The sequence below is a fragment of the Corapipo altera genome, unplaced genomic scaffold (assembly GCF_003945725.1).
Source record: "Corapipo altera isolate COAL_440 unplaced genomic scaffold, ASM394572v1 23, whole genome shotgun sequence".
Lineage (NCBI taxonomy): Eukaryota > Metazoa > Chordata > Aves > Passeriformes > Pipridae > Corapipo > Corapipo altera.
In genome coordinates this window covers 17,154,023-17,167,820 of record NW_020884878.1, presented here as the reverse complement: position 1 = coordinate 17,167,820, position 13,798 = coordinate 17,154,023, and the positions used below count along the sequence as shown (strand labels likewise).

At 41.2% G+C, this 13,798-nt stretch overlaps 1 protein-coding gene across 15 annotated transcripts in view; it reads left to right on the top strand.

The window, feature by feature from the left end:
* Nucleotides 1–13,798, top strand: part of NRXN3 (neurexin 3) — a 1,012,014-nt gene that overhangs the window by 94,197 nt on the left and 904,019 nt on the right. For all 15 annotated transcript variants that reach the window (XM_027638371.1, XM_027638372.1, XM_027638389.1 and 12 more), the window contains one exon: nt 9,439–9,456. In XM_027638371.1, the coding sequence (XP_027494172.1) occupies nt 9,439–9,456 (18 nt within the window). The remainder of the gene's footprint in view (nt 1–9,438; nt 9,457–13,798) is intronic.

Sequence of the window (13,798 nt, the reverse complement as noted above, 5' to 3'; positions counted from 1 at the left end):
TATTGAATATCCTCACTGCTCTATATGTCATAGGGAATATGCCCGAAGTTCATTTGCATCCATCATTTTTTGGATGGTAAGAGAGGAACGGAGGCAGCACAATTTGCAGTGGATTTTGCGGTAGTAAATGCCTTTGGTAGCTGTCATGGTGACATTCTGAGAACAAGACAAAGCTGAAAATACTCAGCACGTGTGCAGGTTCTTCCTCAACGGGAGGAGAGGTACTCTTTTTCTGTGGCATACAGCAGGTTTCCAGTCTCTGTGTCAGCTTTGCAAGTGATACAGACAAAGGTGAAACACCACAGACCTGTTTTCAGTACTTTAAGCACATTGCAGACTGCCTGCAATGAAACTAGTTTAAGCTTCTTGGATGACATGGCTAGTTCACTTTTTAGTGTAAGTCACAAGACTGCTCAAAAAGAGGTTAATTTTCATGGTGGTCATCTTGGGAAAATCCACTGTTGGGCATCAGCATCATCAAGCTCCTGATTGTCTTTATGTCCTGATAATCTTCTAGCATTACTGTCTTTGCCGGATCTGAGAGAACTGAGAAGCAGCAGCTATGTTGGTGAATCCAGCAAAGGGATTCCTGGCAGGGAGGGTATTTCGTTTAGGGACATACATCCAGTTGCCATCCCTTCCTGATGCCTAAATCAATTAAAATAAGAAGACCTTTGGAGAAAAACTGACTCCTGTATCCCTAAGATCTGTTGTGTGAGTCATGTCCAGCTTAGGAGAGTAACTCTTGCTATGACATGATGCAGCCACTGAAGTGTCACATTGGTTGATTTAGTTCTTGTTAACATCAAGCGAAAATTTGGCACATAATGGAAACACAGTTTCAATTGTAATTAAGACATGCTATGGGAATGTAACTCTCTTGCAAGTAGTTTTTGAAAGGCTTTGCAAAGTGTGAGACTTTCTCACCTTGAAAGGAGATGTGAATGAGGATAGGAGTTTCCAGCCATAAGTGTGTGCATAGGAACAGATACAGAGATGCCTAGGTATTGTTAGAGAAGTGTGAAAAAGCAGGCAGAAGTATAAACATGTATGCTTTTAGAAAGTCACAGGTTCTTGTTTCATCCAAGCTGGGAGAGAAAGAGAAATCATCTTCCTCTCTTTACCACTGGAGATGACGTAAAAAAATTGAAAAACAACTTTCTATGTAACCCTGCCACAGCTCCTAATAAATGAATGCTTTATAAATAGTGGTCCCAAATATTGTAGCTAAAGGCAGGAAAGTTGTTTAATCCTTTTTTTTTCCCCTGTGAGTGGCCTCTTAAGCGGAAAAAAACTTTGGGACTTCCAATATGTAATATGATGAACGATATGTCAACTTATGCTGTTTGCATGGAACTTAGAATGACAAATCATAGTGTTTGTGGAGGAGACTGCGTACTGTATGTGTGTAACTTGGGCACATGCTATCAAGAGTGTCCATTTTATTCTGATAGATGCTTTGTCCTCTGGGCACAGGAGTTCTTGACCCAAGCATTGCAAGTGAATTCTAGGGCAGATAAGTGCTCTTTATAGGACTTGTGGGCATGATACTGAAAGAGAAGAGATGGTCTGGATCTGCACCAGGCTCTCATGAGGAATAAGGGTCTCCAGAGAGGTAGAGTGTTCTTAGGCTGATTTGTTCAAACACAGTCTGCATTTCTTATTCATAAACTTTTCAATCAGTGTTTCTGATGAGAATAATAGGTTTGTTCTCATTGGAGTTTTGGCCAGATTGGTAATACTGTATGCCCCTAAGGGAGGGACAAGCCTCAGATGGGTTTAGACCTGTGCTAAAATATACTAGTTATACAAATGGCCTGGTAAAACTAACTCAAGGATAAACTTCAAAACTGGTCATGCTGTAGATAGCTTAGATGTCTTTTCACTGTATGTACAGAATGGCTACCATATCCAGAGAGTCTTGATTGACTAGCACTCTTCAGTTTATAAAAGAAGTGGCTAAAGCAGGAGGTGAGGTAGATAGTTAAAATGAAGAATGCTGTGCTGATGCTGCATAGAGAATGTTTATTCATAGTATTTTTAAAAACAACTGGTTGGGGATACCCGATGTGGGACATTCAGCTTCAGGTTTTAAATGAACATACAAAACCAGTTCCACGCCACAGCAATTGTAGTTCCAGAAGAGACCTGACAAATTCAAGGAGGGAAAAGTCCATCAAGGAGTGATAAGCATTTTGATGCAAGCTGTTAATAAAGGTACTGTGAATTTTCTCAGTTCCTTTGACTCTTCCCTGAGTACCTGTGCATGGCTGCTGTCAGAGGCTTGGCCTTGGTGTCTGCCCTGCTGCTAGCTTATGATGCCTGGCAGATGTTACCGATGGGATTGTCTGGGTAGAGTGTGTTTTGAATTAGAATAATAAAATCATAGAAAATGGGATTGAAAAAAGTCACAGGGGACAACTAGTCTTTCCAAGACAAGATCAGGTGAATCAGAAATATTAATGAGAAACACTTGTCTAGTCTTTTATTAATAGTCTTCAATGCTGTTTGGTAAACTCTCAGTATCCAAGCTAATCCAGAGCCTAACTACCCTGTTGCTGCCAAATTTTTCTAACATTAAACTTTCAGCTTCATAAGTTTCTTCTCATTGTATCTATGGTGATATGGAGGGCACTCTGGTTTTTCTGCTTGCATCTTCCCTTCAACAGTTAAACAGGTATCTGTCTTTGTGCGCCCCACAATACTGGGAACATAACTGTCTGAATGTAGATATATGGGGGCGTTGTACAAAATAGCAGGGAGAAAATCCTCTATTTCTTCCAGTGCCCAGGCCCCTAGGATGAAACAAAAAGAAGTTTCATCCTGGAACGCTCCAGCATTGTATCTAGGCAGCTTAAATGAAGATCAACAAATTGTTTGGAGGGCACTGGGTAGTTAAATTCCAGTTGGATTTTTGCTAGTAGTGGGCTACAGAACTATCAACTATTTTCCCAGCAATGTAGCCAGGGCCCTGAGGAATGTACATGAGCATATTTGTCGGGATGTGTGGGAGAGGATGGTACTTTCACTGAAAGCTGTGAAATCAGCAAGTAATTTTATCTAAGAATAGTAATGATACAGAGTTAATTAAGGGATTATTAGGAATTCGTTTCTCTAAGATTTGTATTGTTGTTTTTTACTCTTACTGGAGTTAAGCAACTCTGTGCATTGGTTTCTGAAAGCAGCAGGCATACCTGATCCATCTATACCCTGTTGATATGAAGCACTTTTCTAAATGGCCAAGCAACAGTTGTGAAGCCATAGTGGTTTACAGGTTTACAAATGTCTCCCCAGCTAGCTCTAGTGCACACTCTGCCTGAGTATCTTGGTTGCCTGAGAGGAGAAAGCTTGGCTCCTTAAGGTATAGGGTCTGTTTTCTTTAGCAGGTTCCACTCAATTTTTCTATGCTTTAGAGGATGACATACTCAGGCACAGGTCAGTTGACCTCACATTTGACCCTGTGGAGAGGGCAAGTTGCCCACAACATTATTGTGCACAGTATGGAGGAGAGCATTGGAGGCCTCAAATCACCGTTAATCATTCAGATAAGATTTGAAATCAAATCCCTTCACTTCATTTAAATCACAAGTGCTTTAAAATCACACGGCGCTTTTAGTACAATCAGCCAAGTTTCATTCTGCTTCTTTAAGTAGTTCTTGCTGTTCTAACTCTGACATGCTAAAGTGCTGTATGGCGTTCCCATAAGCTGTTAAACATCTGTGTCTTTCACCTCAGAGCTGGCTGCTTTTCAGTACTGGATGAATGATTCCTATATTCACAGCTAATAAGTGCTTTGGGATCCCAAGTATTAGCTGTGCAAAGGCACAGTACCACAAATGTCTGCAATTCTATGCAACACATCAAGTGAATACTATTCCCAAGAGACTGGCAGCCTAAGAGATCCCGTAGGACAAAGGACACAGAGAAATGTAATTGATTGTAATGAACTTGTTTGTGTATGTGTCACCACTTATCTGTACTGAATAAAATCAGAAGTGTTCAACACTCCATTAACACAAATTACAGGGTCCTATTCTTCTGGAGTGAGACAATAAGGCCTACACCTGCTAGTACTGAGAAGTTCTTCATGATCCCAGTGTGTAGCTCAGTGACAGACATCATATACTGGAGCAGTCTTGGATTTGTTTCAGTATCCTAAAACTTAAGCAAATTAAATAGAATTGGTCAAATTTACTTTTGTGGCAATTCTGTTGGAATCAGTGGAAGGATACCCGTGATGGATTCTACTACCATTGTAAGACAAAAGATGTTAAGTAAATATGAATGATGAAATCATGACATTCTTAAAATAACTTTCAAGTATTTTATGAATTCACTGGAGCCAAGATTCTAACCTAGTTAACCATAAATACAACAATCTTCAAAATGTCTGTCTCCTGTGTGAGCATGGGCACTATAGGGATGTGTTAATGCTTGGAATTGATCTCATTACAGACCCCATCTTTACCCAAGCAAATTTTTGTTAGAAGGTGTTTATACAACCAAAGTGCCTTTTTTTTTTGTGTTGTTATAAACCCTCCCAGAAGGCTTTGAACCCCTGTGTACTGAAGAGAAAGACGAGGAGTCTGTAGGAGGTGAAGTAGGACCATACGTTTACCTTAACAGACAGATTAGGATGGAATGAGACCACTTGTCAAATCAGCATGTGGAATTAACACTTTGTTTGATGAAGTATCAAATTAATAAAGAATTTGTTCAGGGCAATTTGAGGGGTTTCTAGCTTCATATTGTTAAAATGCTGCATCAGAGCTCAGTTAAGGAAGTCATCAACTTCTGAGTAACCAACACCTCTTACTACCACACTGCAGGAGTCTAAGCTGGCTCATCATATATATTTTTTAATCATTTCACAGGCTGCCATAAATGGATCAATCTATGGTCCCTGAACAGTATATATATATATATATATATATATATATATACACACACATACATATATGTCAGTAAGTCAAATTAAGTGACTGAGTTCCCAATCAGTCGTGCTTCTGTCAGTGAAATTTTACCTATATCCATTTTCTGTATTTGCAGAATGAGAGCAAAATCTGCTTTAGAAAAGCCTTTTAGGTATCAATATCTGAATAAGCTTGAAAATACAGTAATTTTCCTGTCTAAAAGCTGAATTTCCTCTTATTTGGGAGTGGGTCTCCTATGACAAAAAATGCCTGTAAGTGTTATGACTTTTGCCCTCCTCCTCTGCCCAGTTTCTGCCTGCTCCCCAGTCCTCTCCACTCACTGGTGTTCAGAGAGAGAGTCACCAGAGAATGCTGGAGGGGGATGCTAGAGAACTTTAGGGACTCATAGTACAAGACAGTGCCATTCATTTCTAGGTGCTTATTTCCACTTAGCCTAGGATGCTTCCACCTGCCAACTTGTTTGTGATGTGGGAATTCAGTCAGTGGCTCACAGTTAAGCCGGCAGAAGACAGGTATACACAACGCATCAAAGCAAGGGACAAAATTGAATGGACCACAGAGATGGAAACATAAGTAGGTCTCTTCAGGTCAAGGTGATGTGTACTGTTGGGCTGGTATGCACAGAAAGTCTGTGCTGTCCTTGTCTTCCAGCTGGAGAGAAGTACAGTCTCATGAAACCTCCCCTTTTTGCTAAACTTCTTGTTAAAAAGGTTAGAGTGAAAAATACCTTGGATGTTTCCTGTACAGGCATGAAAATGATCTGAACTATGATAACGTTTGCTTTGTTCCTGCTGCTCACCTTCATCCTCCTGCTTCCCTTCCACTCCACCCAGATGGCTGAGGCTACACCAGACAAAGGCAGCGGCCCTGCTGATCCCTCTTTCAACACAGCTATTAGCATCAAAGAACAAAAGCAAACAGCACCGGCTTGCAGCTCAGCCCTTTACAAAGGAGCAATAAATGGACTCCAGTGTATAGGATAAAGCAAACTATGCCTTGTCTTTTGTTAAGAGGCAGACCTTTCTGTGTTTGAACTGCTCTGAGCTGAAAAAGTGGAGAAACCGTCATCTATGTGGCAGTAAGTCCCATGGTCACTGGATTTTTTTGCTAGCTGAGGGTTCTGCATGCTCCTTGTTTAATTGGCATGCTGTACCTCCTCAGTCCCTTTGTCAGGGAGGAGATCCGTGTGGGGAGACGAAGGTACTGCTGATGGAAGAGAGAGGAGACATGTATTAAACAATCCTTTTCTAAACAAATCAGAAAATCTTGAAGAGAATTGAGAGGACATCTCAGATGACAGGATCTGAAGGAGAGTCAACTCAGCTCCCCAAATCTGGTCACTCTGCCTATATGCCATCTCTGTCTTCTACCTTTCTTGAGGCATTAGGTTTCTCCTAATTGTGGAGCCATCAGCCATAAGGTAGTGGTGGATCCCTTTTGTCGATATACACAACCGCAGTTTTAATTGTGCCCCACAGAGGAGTGGCATACCAACACTGCAGAGGTGTTAGGTCCACCTCTTAGTCCAGTGAGGACTTAAGTTGGATATTAGAAAAATGTTCTTCACCCAAAGTGTGGCTGGGCACTGGAAAAGGTTCCCCAGGGAAGTTGCCACAGCACCAAGCATTCCAGAGTTCAAGAAGCATTTGGACAATGCTCTCAGGCACATAGTTTGATTCTTGAGGCTGTGTAGGGCCAGGGGTTGGACGTGATGATCCCTGTGGGTCCCTTCCCACTCAGAGTATTCTGTGATTCTGTGACTTACATGGCAGTTGCCGTTGTCTGCAACAGTGGTATTTATTGTAGGGTCTTTTGTGAGGACTATCTGGCTATATGTTATTTTTTGTCTTCACAAAGAAAGCAGTGCTTTTTGTGTTGTTTTAAAATAAAAACTAAGTATTTTCACCATTTGAAAATCAGCGTTTGCTAGTAGATGCCACATGGGGGGGTGTCTGCAATACAAGAAACTCCTTTTTTGTTTAGCATGGAAAGTAACAATAATGAGCCACAATACCATGTAGGTAGATAGTGCAAAAGCTCAAAGAGGTGCAAACAGTGACTTTTGTGATGCAACTAATGTATACAGAAGTTGTGTTGTGTGGAAGCTTTAAAAAAAAATACAGCAAAAAGAAAGTTAAGAGTAAAATCAGTCAGGATGGGGGATACCTGCTCTTAGGGACATGGGAACAAAAAATATAGGTAAAAATACAAGTAAAAAGAAACTACATTTTAGAGGTGCTTATGTTAGCTCTTAGCACTTCTTTAACAGCTTCATGACCTGTTTAATTCCCACATAGTTAAATAAGTATTATTTCAAGCAGTGTATCAGTTACAGCCCACCGCCTCTTCTCTTATTTACTTAATGTGTTTATCCCTTGTTCACTCTTTGTTAGCTCTTTCCTTTGCCCTTTCTATCAGCTGATGCTTTTTATTCCCTAAACGTCCCACAGATTTCCTCCTGGAGCACAGACACTGGTGAGGCTGCCTGCTGTTCCAGGCCCCTTGAGGTAGCCTGGGCTGTAGCAGTGCCTGCTGTGATAAGACAACATGGGTCTAGAGCTTTTTACTTGCTTAGAATAGGTTTTTGGGCAGCTTCTGGATTATCAGAAACATTTGCAGTACCTTGTGGTGCTCATTTCTACCTCTTCTGAGATATGTGATCATCTCTAACTGTCACTGGTCCTTTCTTCTTCCCCTGCTCTCACCTTTTGCTTTCCATCCTCACTGCATGCATTGCTGTCTGAGACTTGTTTTCTTTTCCTACATAAAAGTAATTACTTTCAGGTAAACTTTCAGTGCTAAGTGCCCTTCCAGGCTTGCATGCCAAGACACCAGTTCTTAGATACAATTATGTGTTAAAAGAGGAAAACCAACAAATAACCCTCATCAGATCTGACATATATGTTTAGTAGAAGCTACGGAAATTAAATGAGCCAATGCAATAGTCCCTCCCCTCTTTGTGCATTGTTTTATTTAGGCTGTTACCTCCTTAGGGAAGGACGGCTTGATATATAGGTGATATCCCACAGGGACTTTTCCTCAAATGGTTTTGGAGCCATTACAAAGTGATAAGCTAACAGCAACAGAAAGTCATAAACAAAAAGCAATATGAACTGGAATCACTCACCAATGAAATGCAATTGACTCAGGAAGACATGTGGCACCAGTTTCACAGCAACACAGTGGGTTCGGACAGGAGGGGGGAATACTGATGGAAATTGGTGGGTACATTTGGGGTAGGAGAATACATTCTTAGACCTTGGTGTGAAGCCAATGCACCCAGCATGTCATGCTCCTAGACTTGTGGCAGAAGTGTTCTGGGATCTATAGTCCGAATCATTAATGTATTGCTTTGAAGTCTTCCTGGAAAGGTGGTACCTCTAACAGCACAACTTTTGGGCTGGGTCTCCAGAGGAGAATGCTAATAAGTTGTGGGGTTTTTTTGTTCGTTTGTTTGGTTTTTTTGCTTTGTTTTGTTTTGTTGTGTTTTTTGTTTGTTTTGGTTTTTTTGTTTGTTTGGTTTGGTTTTGTTTTTGTTTTTTTCCTTTTTTTTTTTAGTTTTTATTTTAGTTTTTTTGAGGGCTACCTTGGAATGAACATGTTTATCTAATCTAATCCCATGAGATTTTGGTTCCTCCCTCCTGGTGTTATGGAAAGTGTAGCTATTCAGAGCAAGACTAAATTTGGGATGCTAAAAATGTTATGAGAAGTACATTCTCTGGGATTGGTGGACGCTGCCCAAAACAGACACTACATTCAAAGGCATGCCTTTTCTGTGGTCAGTACTATGACTTACATAGTCTTGCTTCTCCCTTTTTCAAAGGACTTACTTGTTTTTAGATTTGTGTGATTGATTTACCAACTTGTGAAAAGACAACATGTGGGATGTACAAGCCTCTGGCACACTCTTTCTCCCCCAGTTCTACTGCTGTCTGCAATGAAGGATGTTGTTTGGGGAATGATGGGCAAGAGGAATGAAAAGGAAGGGTCTCTCTTCTAGACTTTGGGACTATGTTGAGTGTCTTACACCTGGTCATAAATTCACATGGCCCCTTGTAAAAGGGGAGCAGGTTCTTTTCTATTTTTCTGAAAACTTGCTTGAATTTATGTGCTATAGAAATCTCCTGCAGGAAGGTTGTCTTTTGTTTCTTTCTTTTGCATTTGTGTGTGAAAAACAGTAGAATATTTTAACCAATATTCTTACAGAAACTGACGTGGCTTGGTTCTATCTGATTCCAGGAACTCTCTCTCCGGACAGATATGATGGTGGATTCACTTTTACATGCACAGCGGAGAGGGAGCCAGTGTCTCCTCCCTTGCATGGCGGCGTGCTTGGCTGCAGATGGGTGGCCTTCAAAGAAACCTAATTACTTCTGGTTTTGCATGAAATTGATTTCCATGCAAGGATGCTGAGTTTCTGTGTGCATCTCTAATGGCTTTTTTTCTCTTCTCTTTCTCTCTCTCCTTTCTCTCCCTTCTGCTTGCCATGAAAACACCTCGGCAGATGTCAGTCATATTCCAGGTAAGTGTTGCTTTTGCCGAGCGGAAAGGCTGCTTTTTAAGGAGTGGTGGTGGGAAGTTGCCAGGGCAGAAATCTCATCCCACTTCCTGAGAGTGTACAGAACAAATCTTCCTACTGGATGTCACAAGGTCTGTATTGAACGGTGTTTGCTGAAAGGAGGGCTTTGTAGTAGCTAAGGTCACAAACTTTCTTATTCAGAGACTACACTGTGCTGGTCAGTTAAAGGGATGTTTTCTGAATAAAAATTACATTAAAAATGCTTGCTTGTATTGCTAATTACCTGGCACTGAACACTGCATTGTATATAGGATATTTCTGATACATCTGTGTGTCATCTGGCATGTAAATCTAGTTCAGTCATTTTCTTTCTCCTACTGCAGTCTACTCCATTTGCTACTCTCACTGATAACCTGTTGAGTTTCAGTTCCACTAAAAAAGGGGGTTTTTGTTGTTATTTTATTTTACATTTTAAAAACCAGTGAGTATCTTTCTGACTGAATGTGAATGTGTGATCTTATTTAGGTATCAAAATTTTATTTCCACCAGGGCACAAATGACTCATTTAAGAGGAAAAAATAATGTGTTTTTTATGTGCTTGCTTATTTTTTGAGTTCTTTCACAATGATGTATGTTACCACAGAGAACTCCAAACCTCCCTCCTCAGATTGCTATCTCATTGTCAAAAGGCTCCCCAGCTTCAGCTACAAGGGTTAGTTGAACTAGACCACTTTGCTCTATAGTCCACATCCTGTTGCCAATGAAGCTTAAGAGACTAATTTTTAACTCACACTCAGGCAGCTCCACCTGGTTTATCATTATGTGAAATGGAAATGAGAGTCCAGAGAAGTAGCTGACATTGCCCTGGCTGGAGTGGAATGATGGGAGAGTCAAAGCTCTTTTCCTTCTCAGCTCTCTGAATAACTTTTGCTAAACCTAACCTGGACCTGGAATTTCTCTGTTCGGTTTGCTTCTTTTCTACACTGGAATAATCAGCTTTTGTGCAACACTTCAGGGAGACACAGTGAGGGCAAGCCACTTGGGTAATTTTTTGGCTTCTCTTGTCAGCCCCCTTTTTGTTCTACTGAGGTCCTTTGCATTCTGTGTGCATGTCAGCTGGCAACAGCGAGGTTGGAAGTGGCCAAATGGCAAATGTTTCTTGGCATGCCTTGGAAAGAAAGGCTTTTTCAACTGTAACATTGAATATTTTCAGCTACCTAGGGAGTGAAACTGTACCATCTCTGCCCCAATCTGAGGTGTCCAGGAACTACTGTTTCCTTTTATCTTGGCTGGATCTGACAGGACATGCACCAAAGGCTTAGGGTCACAAGTATCTCCACCACACCATACCCTGAAGATGTTGATGTCTGTGGCAGAGGAGGATGGTTGAATTGAGAAGGCATGGCCTTGCTGTGCTCTACCAGTAGCACTCATGATATTATGCCAAGAACAAGTGTTGCCTCAAACAACATCAGGGACATCTCATGGTGTGCAGGAGATGATAGCATCATTAGTAAGGGCCCAAGGAGAGGTAGCACATCCAGTGCTGTGGGCACCATCCTGCTCCCTGACTGCTCTTCTGCCCCACTGCCCTGTTATTCTCATAATTTATATTCTTGGATGTGCATTTTTTATTCTCCCCATTGCTCATACGCGTGTTCTTATTCTCAGGACTGCTGTGTGCTTTGTCATGTGGATTTCTAATCATATGTGAATGCTCTTTTTCATGTGCTCCCTCACTCTTCCCAATGTTTTCAGTCTGACAGTTAACCACACCTCATTATAGGGCTCTGTCACTGTTTACTCCTATGAGGTCTCATCCTTCTACTCAGCTCACCCTTGGGGGGGTATGCTAGCACTGCTATGTGACTGGGCAGGGACTTAGACCTCAGGAGGTTTGGGTCTACACTTCCCCTCTGCTGAGCTGTGCAGAGACTTTCCACCTATTTGGCTTTCCAGCTGATCTGTATATTGAGGACAGAGCCCCAGGCCCCTGTCAAAATGGTTACTTTAACCATCCACTGTTTGAAAGACAAATTAGGGATTTTATGAGCTAGTGGTAACTACTACAGGCAGCAGAAGGGCCGTAAAGAGCCCGCTGATTAACTAAGTATTCATTATTGTTGAATAGACTGGTTAGAACTAATTCCCGGTAAGAGGAGGTAGCTGTGAATAGGCTGGGGCTGGCAGCGGTGGGGACCACAGGGTTCTGCTGCGTGCAGTTTCTGCAAGGTGCAAAGAAGTTGGTTTTGTTCAAAGTAAATGGAACTGTGTGGCATGAGCCTTTCCTGGATGTGAGGTCTCTACTTGTGAAGAAGAGTGCTCTAGCAACAGGGCCTCACGTGCTATGCTTGTTTAAAGAGCCAACTTGATCCCATCTGGCTTATTTCACAAATGAAAGAAGTTTGTTAGATGTTAACTCACCTGTCCTGCAAATGTTATATGCTCAGTCATGAAATAACAACACCATATTATAAGCAATGCTCTGGAGTTGGGATTGTTGCTGTCTGCACTCAGCTGGGTCACTGACTCGCTGTGTCATGTAGAGGAGAAGTAACTTCTCCTTTCAGTACTTCAGTTTTCCCTTTGGAGTTATTGCTACAGTCTCACTTCACCTTCACAACATGCTTAGAGTGCTTGGGCACTCTTGTGGAGGTTAAGAGCCTTAATACAGAGGTTAAGTGCCTTGGCTGCGAAGTGGTGTGCAGCACAGACTAGAATGGATGCCTCTGTCACCTCTGTACAATATCTGCTCCTTTCTTTACTTCTTGTATTCTTTACCAGTGGTGTAGGTTCTGAAAGGTAAATAGTTGGGAAAAGACCAGTAGATCAAAGAGCAAGTTATATGCTCCTGTCTCACTTAGATATTTTTTTTAGTGGAAGAATATATGCAGGAGAAAGAACAAATTATGGGTTCTTGATATTATGATGGCTGTTACTCATACCTGGAGGGTGTCAAAGTTTAAATAGTGCTCTTCCTATTCATACCATGCTTATTTCCACTATTGCAGAGATCTTAGATGTTTATGGGGAGGAGGCTAAGAGATAAAGTTCTGGTAATTTTGATGTCATGATTTTACTGCTGACTAGAGTTTACATGTAAGTGAATGGGCACAACCCAGTAGACATTACCTAGGTAGTTCCCTGAGGAAAAATTAGTCCTTGTTTGCCTGAGCAACTCTTTCATAAAGATACAGAGATCCTTGAAAGCACAAGCACTAGCACATTTTGGATACAGCTCTTTAATCTTTTAAACTCCATCTTTAAAGGCTTCTTTTCCTTCTTCATCTCAGGGCTGCTGTTTTACTTGGTTTCCCTAATTTCGTGTCATAGGGTCATTTAAGCAGTACTTGTATGCTGGCTTCTGCTTCTTTAAAGAAAAACTCTGCTTTCTGGGCATGAAAATGATGGGTTTCAGCCCATCTGAAGTTTCCTATTTTCAGAAGGTACTAGATCAGAATAGGAATCCATCTATGCTGTATCTTTAGTGCCATTCATCAGGTGTTTGAAACCAGTATGTAAAGGCTTAGGCTCTTCTTCATAGGTGCCACCATTATTTTTATTCTTGCATGCCCTTTGCACAGGTATTGTCCCCTAATTGGATTTTTTTGCACTGAAATATGAATGTTTTTCAGTTCCATGCACACCTGTTTGCAACAATGTGGCAGTAGTAGTGATCACTGGGGTCAGAGCAAGAATTCCTCTATCCCAGAAGTGTCTTTTTATGAAAGTAGATGCTTTGGAGGAAGATGAAGAAACTATGTTAGAATAGGTCTTGTCCTGATCCATTTGTGCGTTCTGGTAGTTACCAATTTAAGGACTTTCTGACCTGATACTGCATCCAGTTTGTGTTGTTCTATAGTCATTGATTAACATATTTTCTGTGGATCTGTTCACTCTTTGTTTTTCCTAATCCACTTAAAATTTTCAACTCCACTGTATCCTGTGATGACAAGTCCCATTGTTTAATCATTGAAATGTGGGAAATACTTTATTTCAGCTGTTTTTATACCTGTTACTTGAGAATTTAATTCAGTGACTCCTACTCCTTGTGTTTCCCACAAACTGGGAAAAGGATGTTTTCTGTTCACCTGCTCTGTCTTAATTGGGATTTTCCCACTATCACATATATAGTCAGATATGTCTTTTCTAAGCTGAAGAATTCTATTCCATACCTAACAGTTCTTTCCCCAACTTGTGCACCTCCTTGATCAGGTGCTCTGATTTGCAGTGATACACATCTTCTTATGGATCAACCATAAAAGATGGTCATTCACCCTCAGGTCTTGCTACCTGCACACATTCTCTTGTACTTGTGGCCATCTATGTGAGCACTCGCATGTTT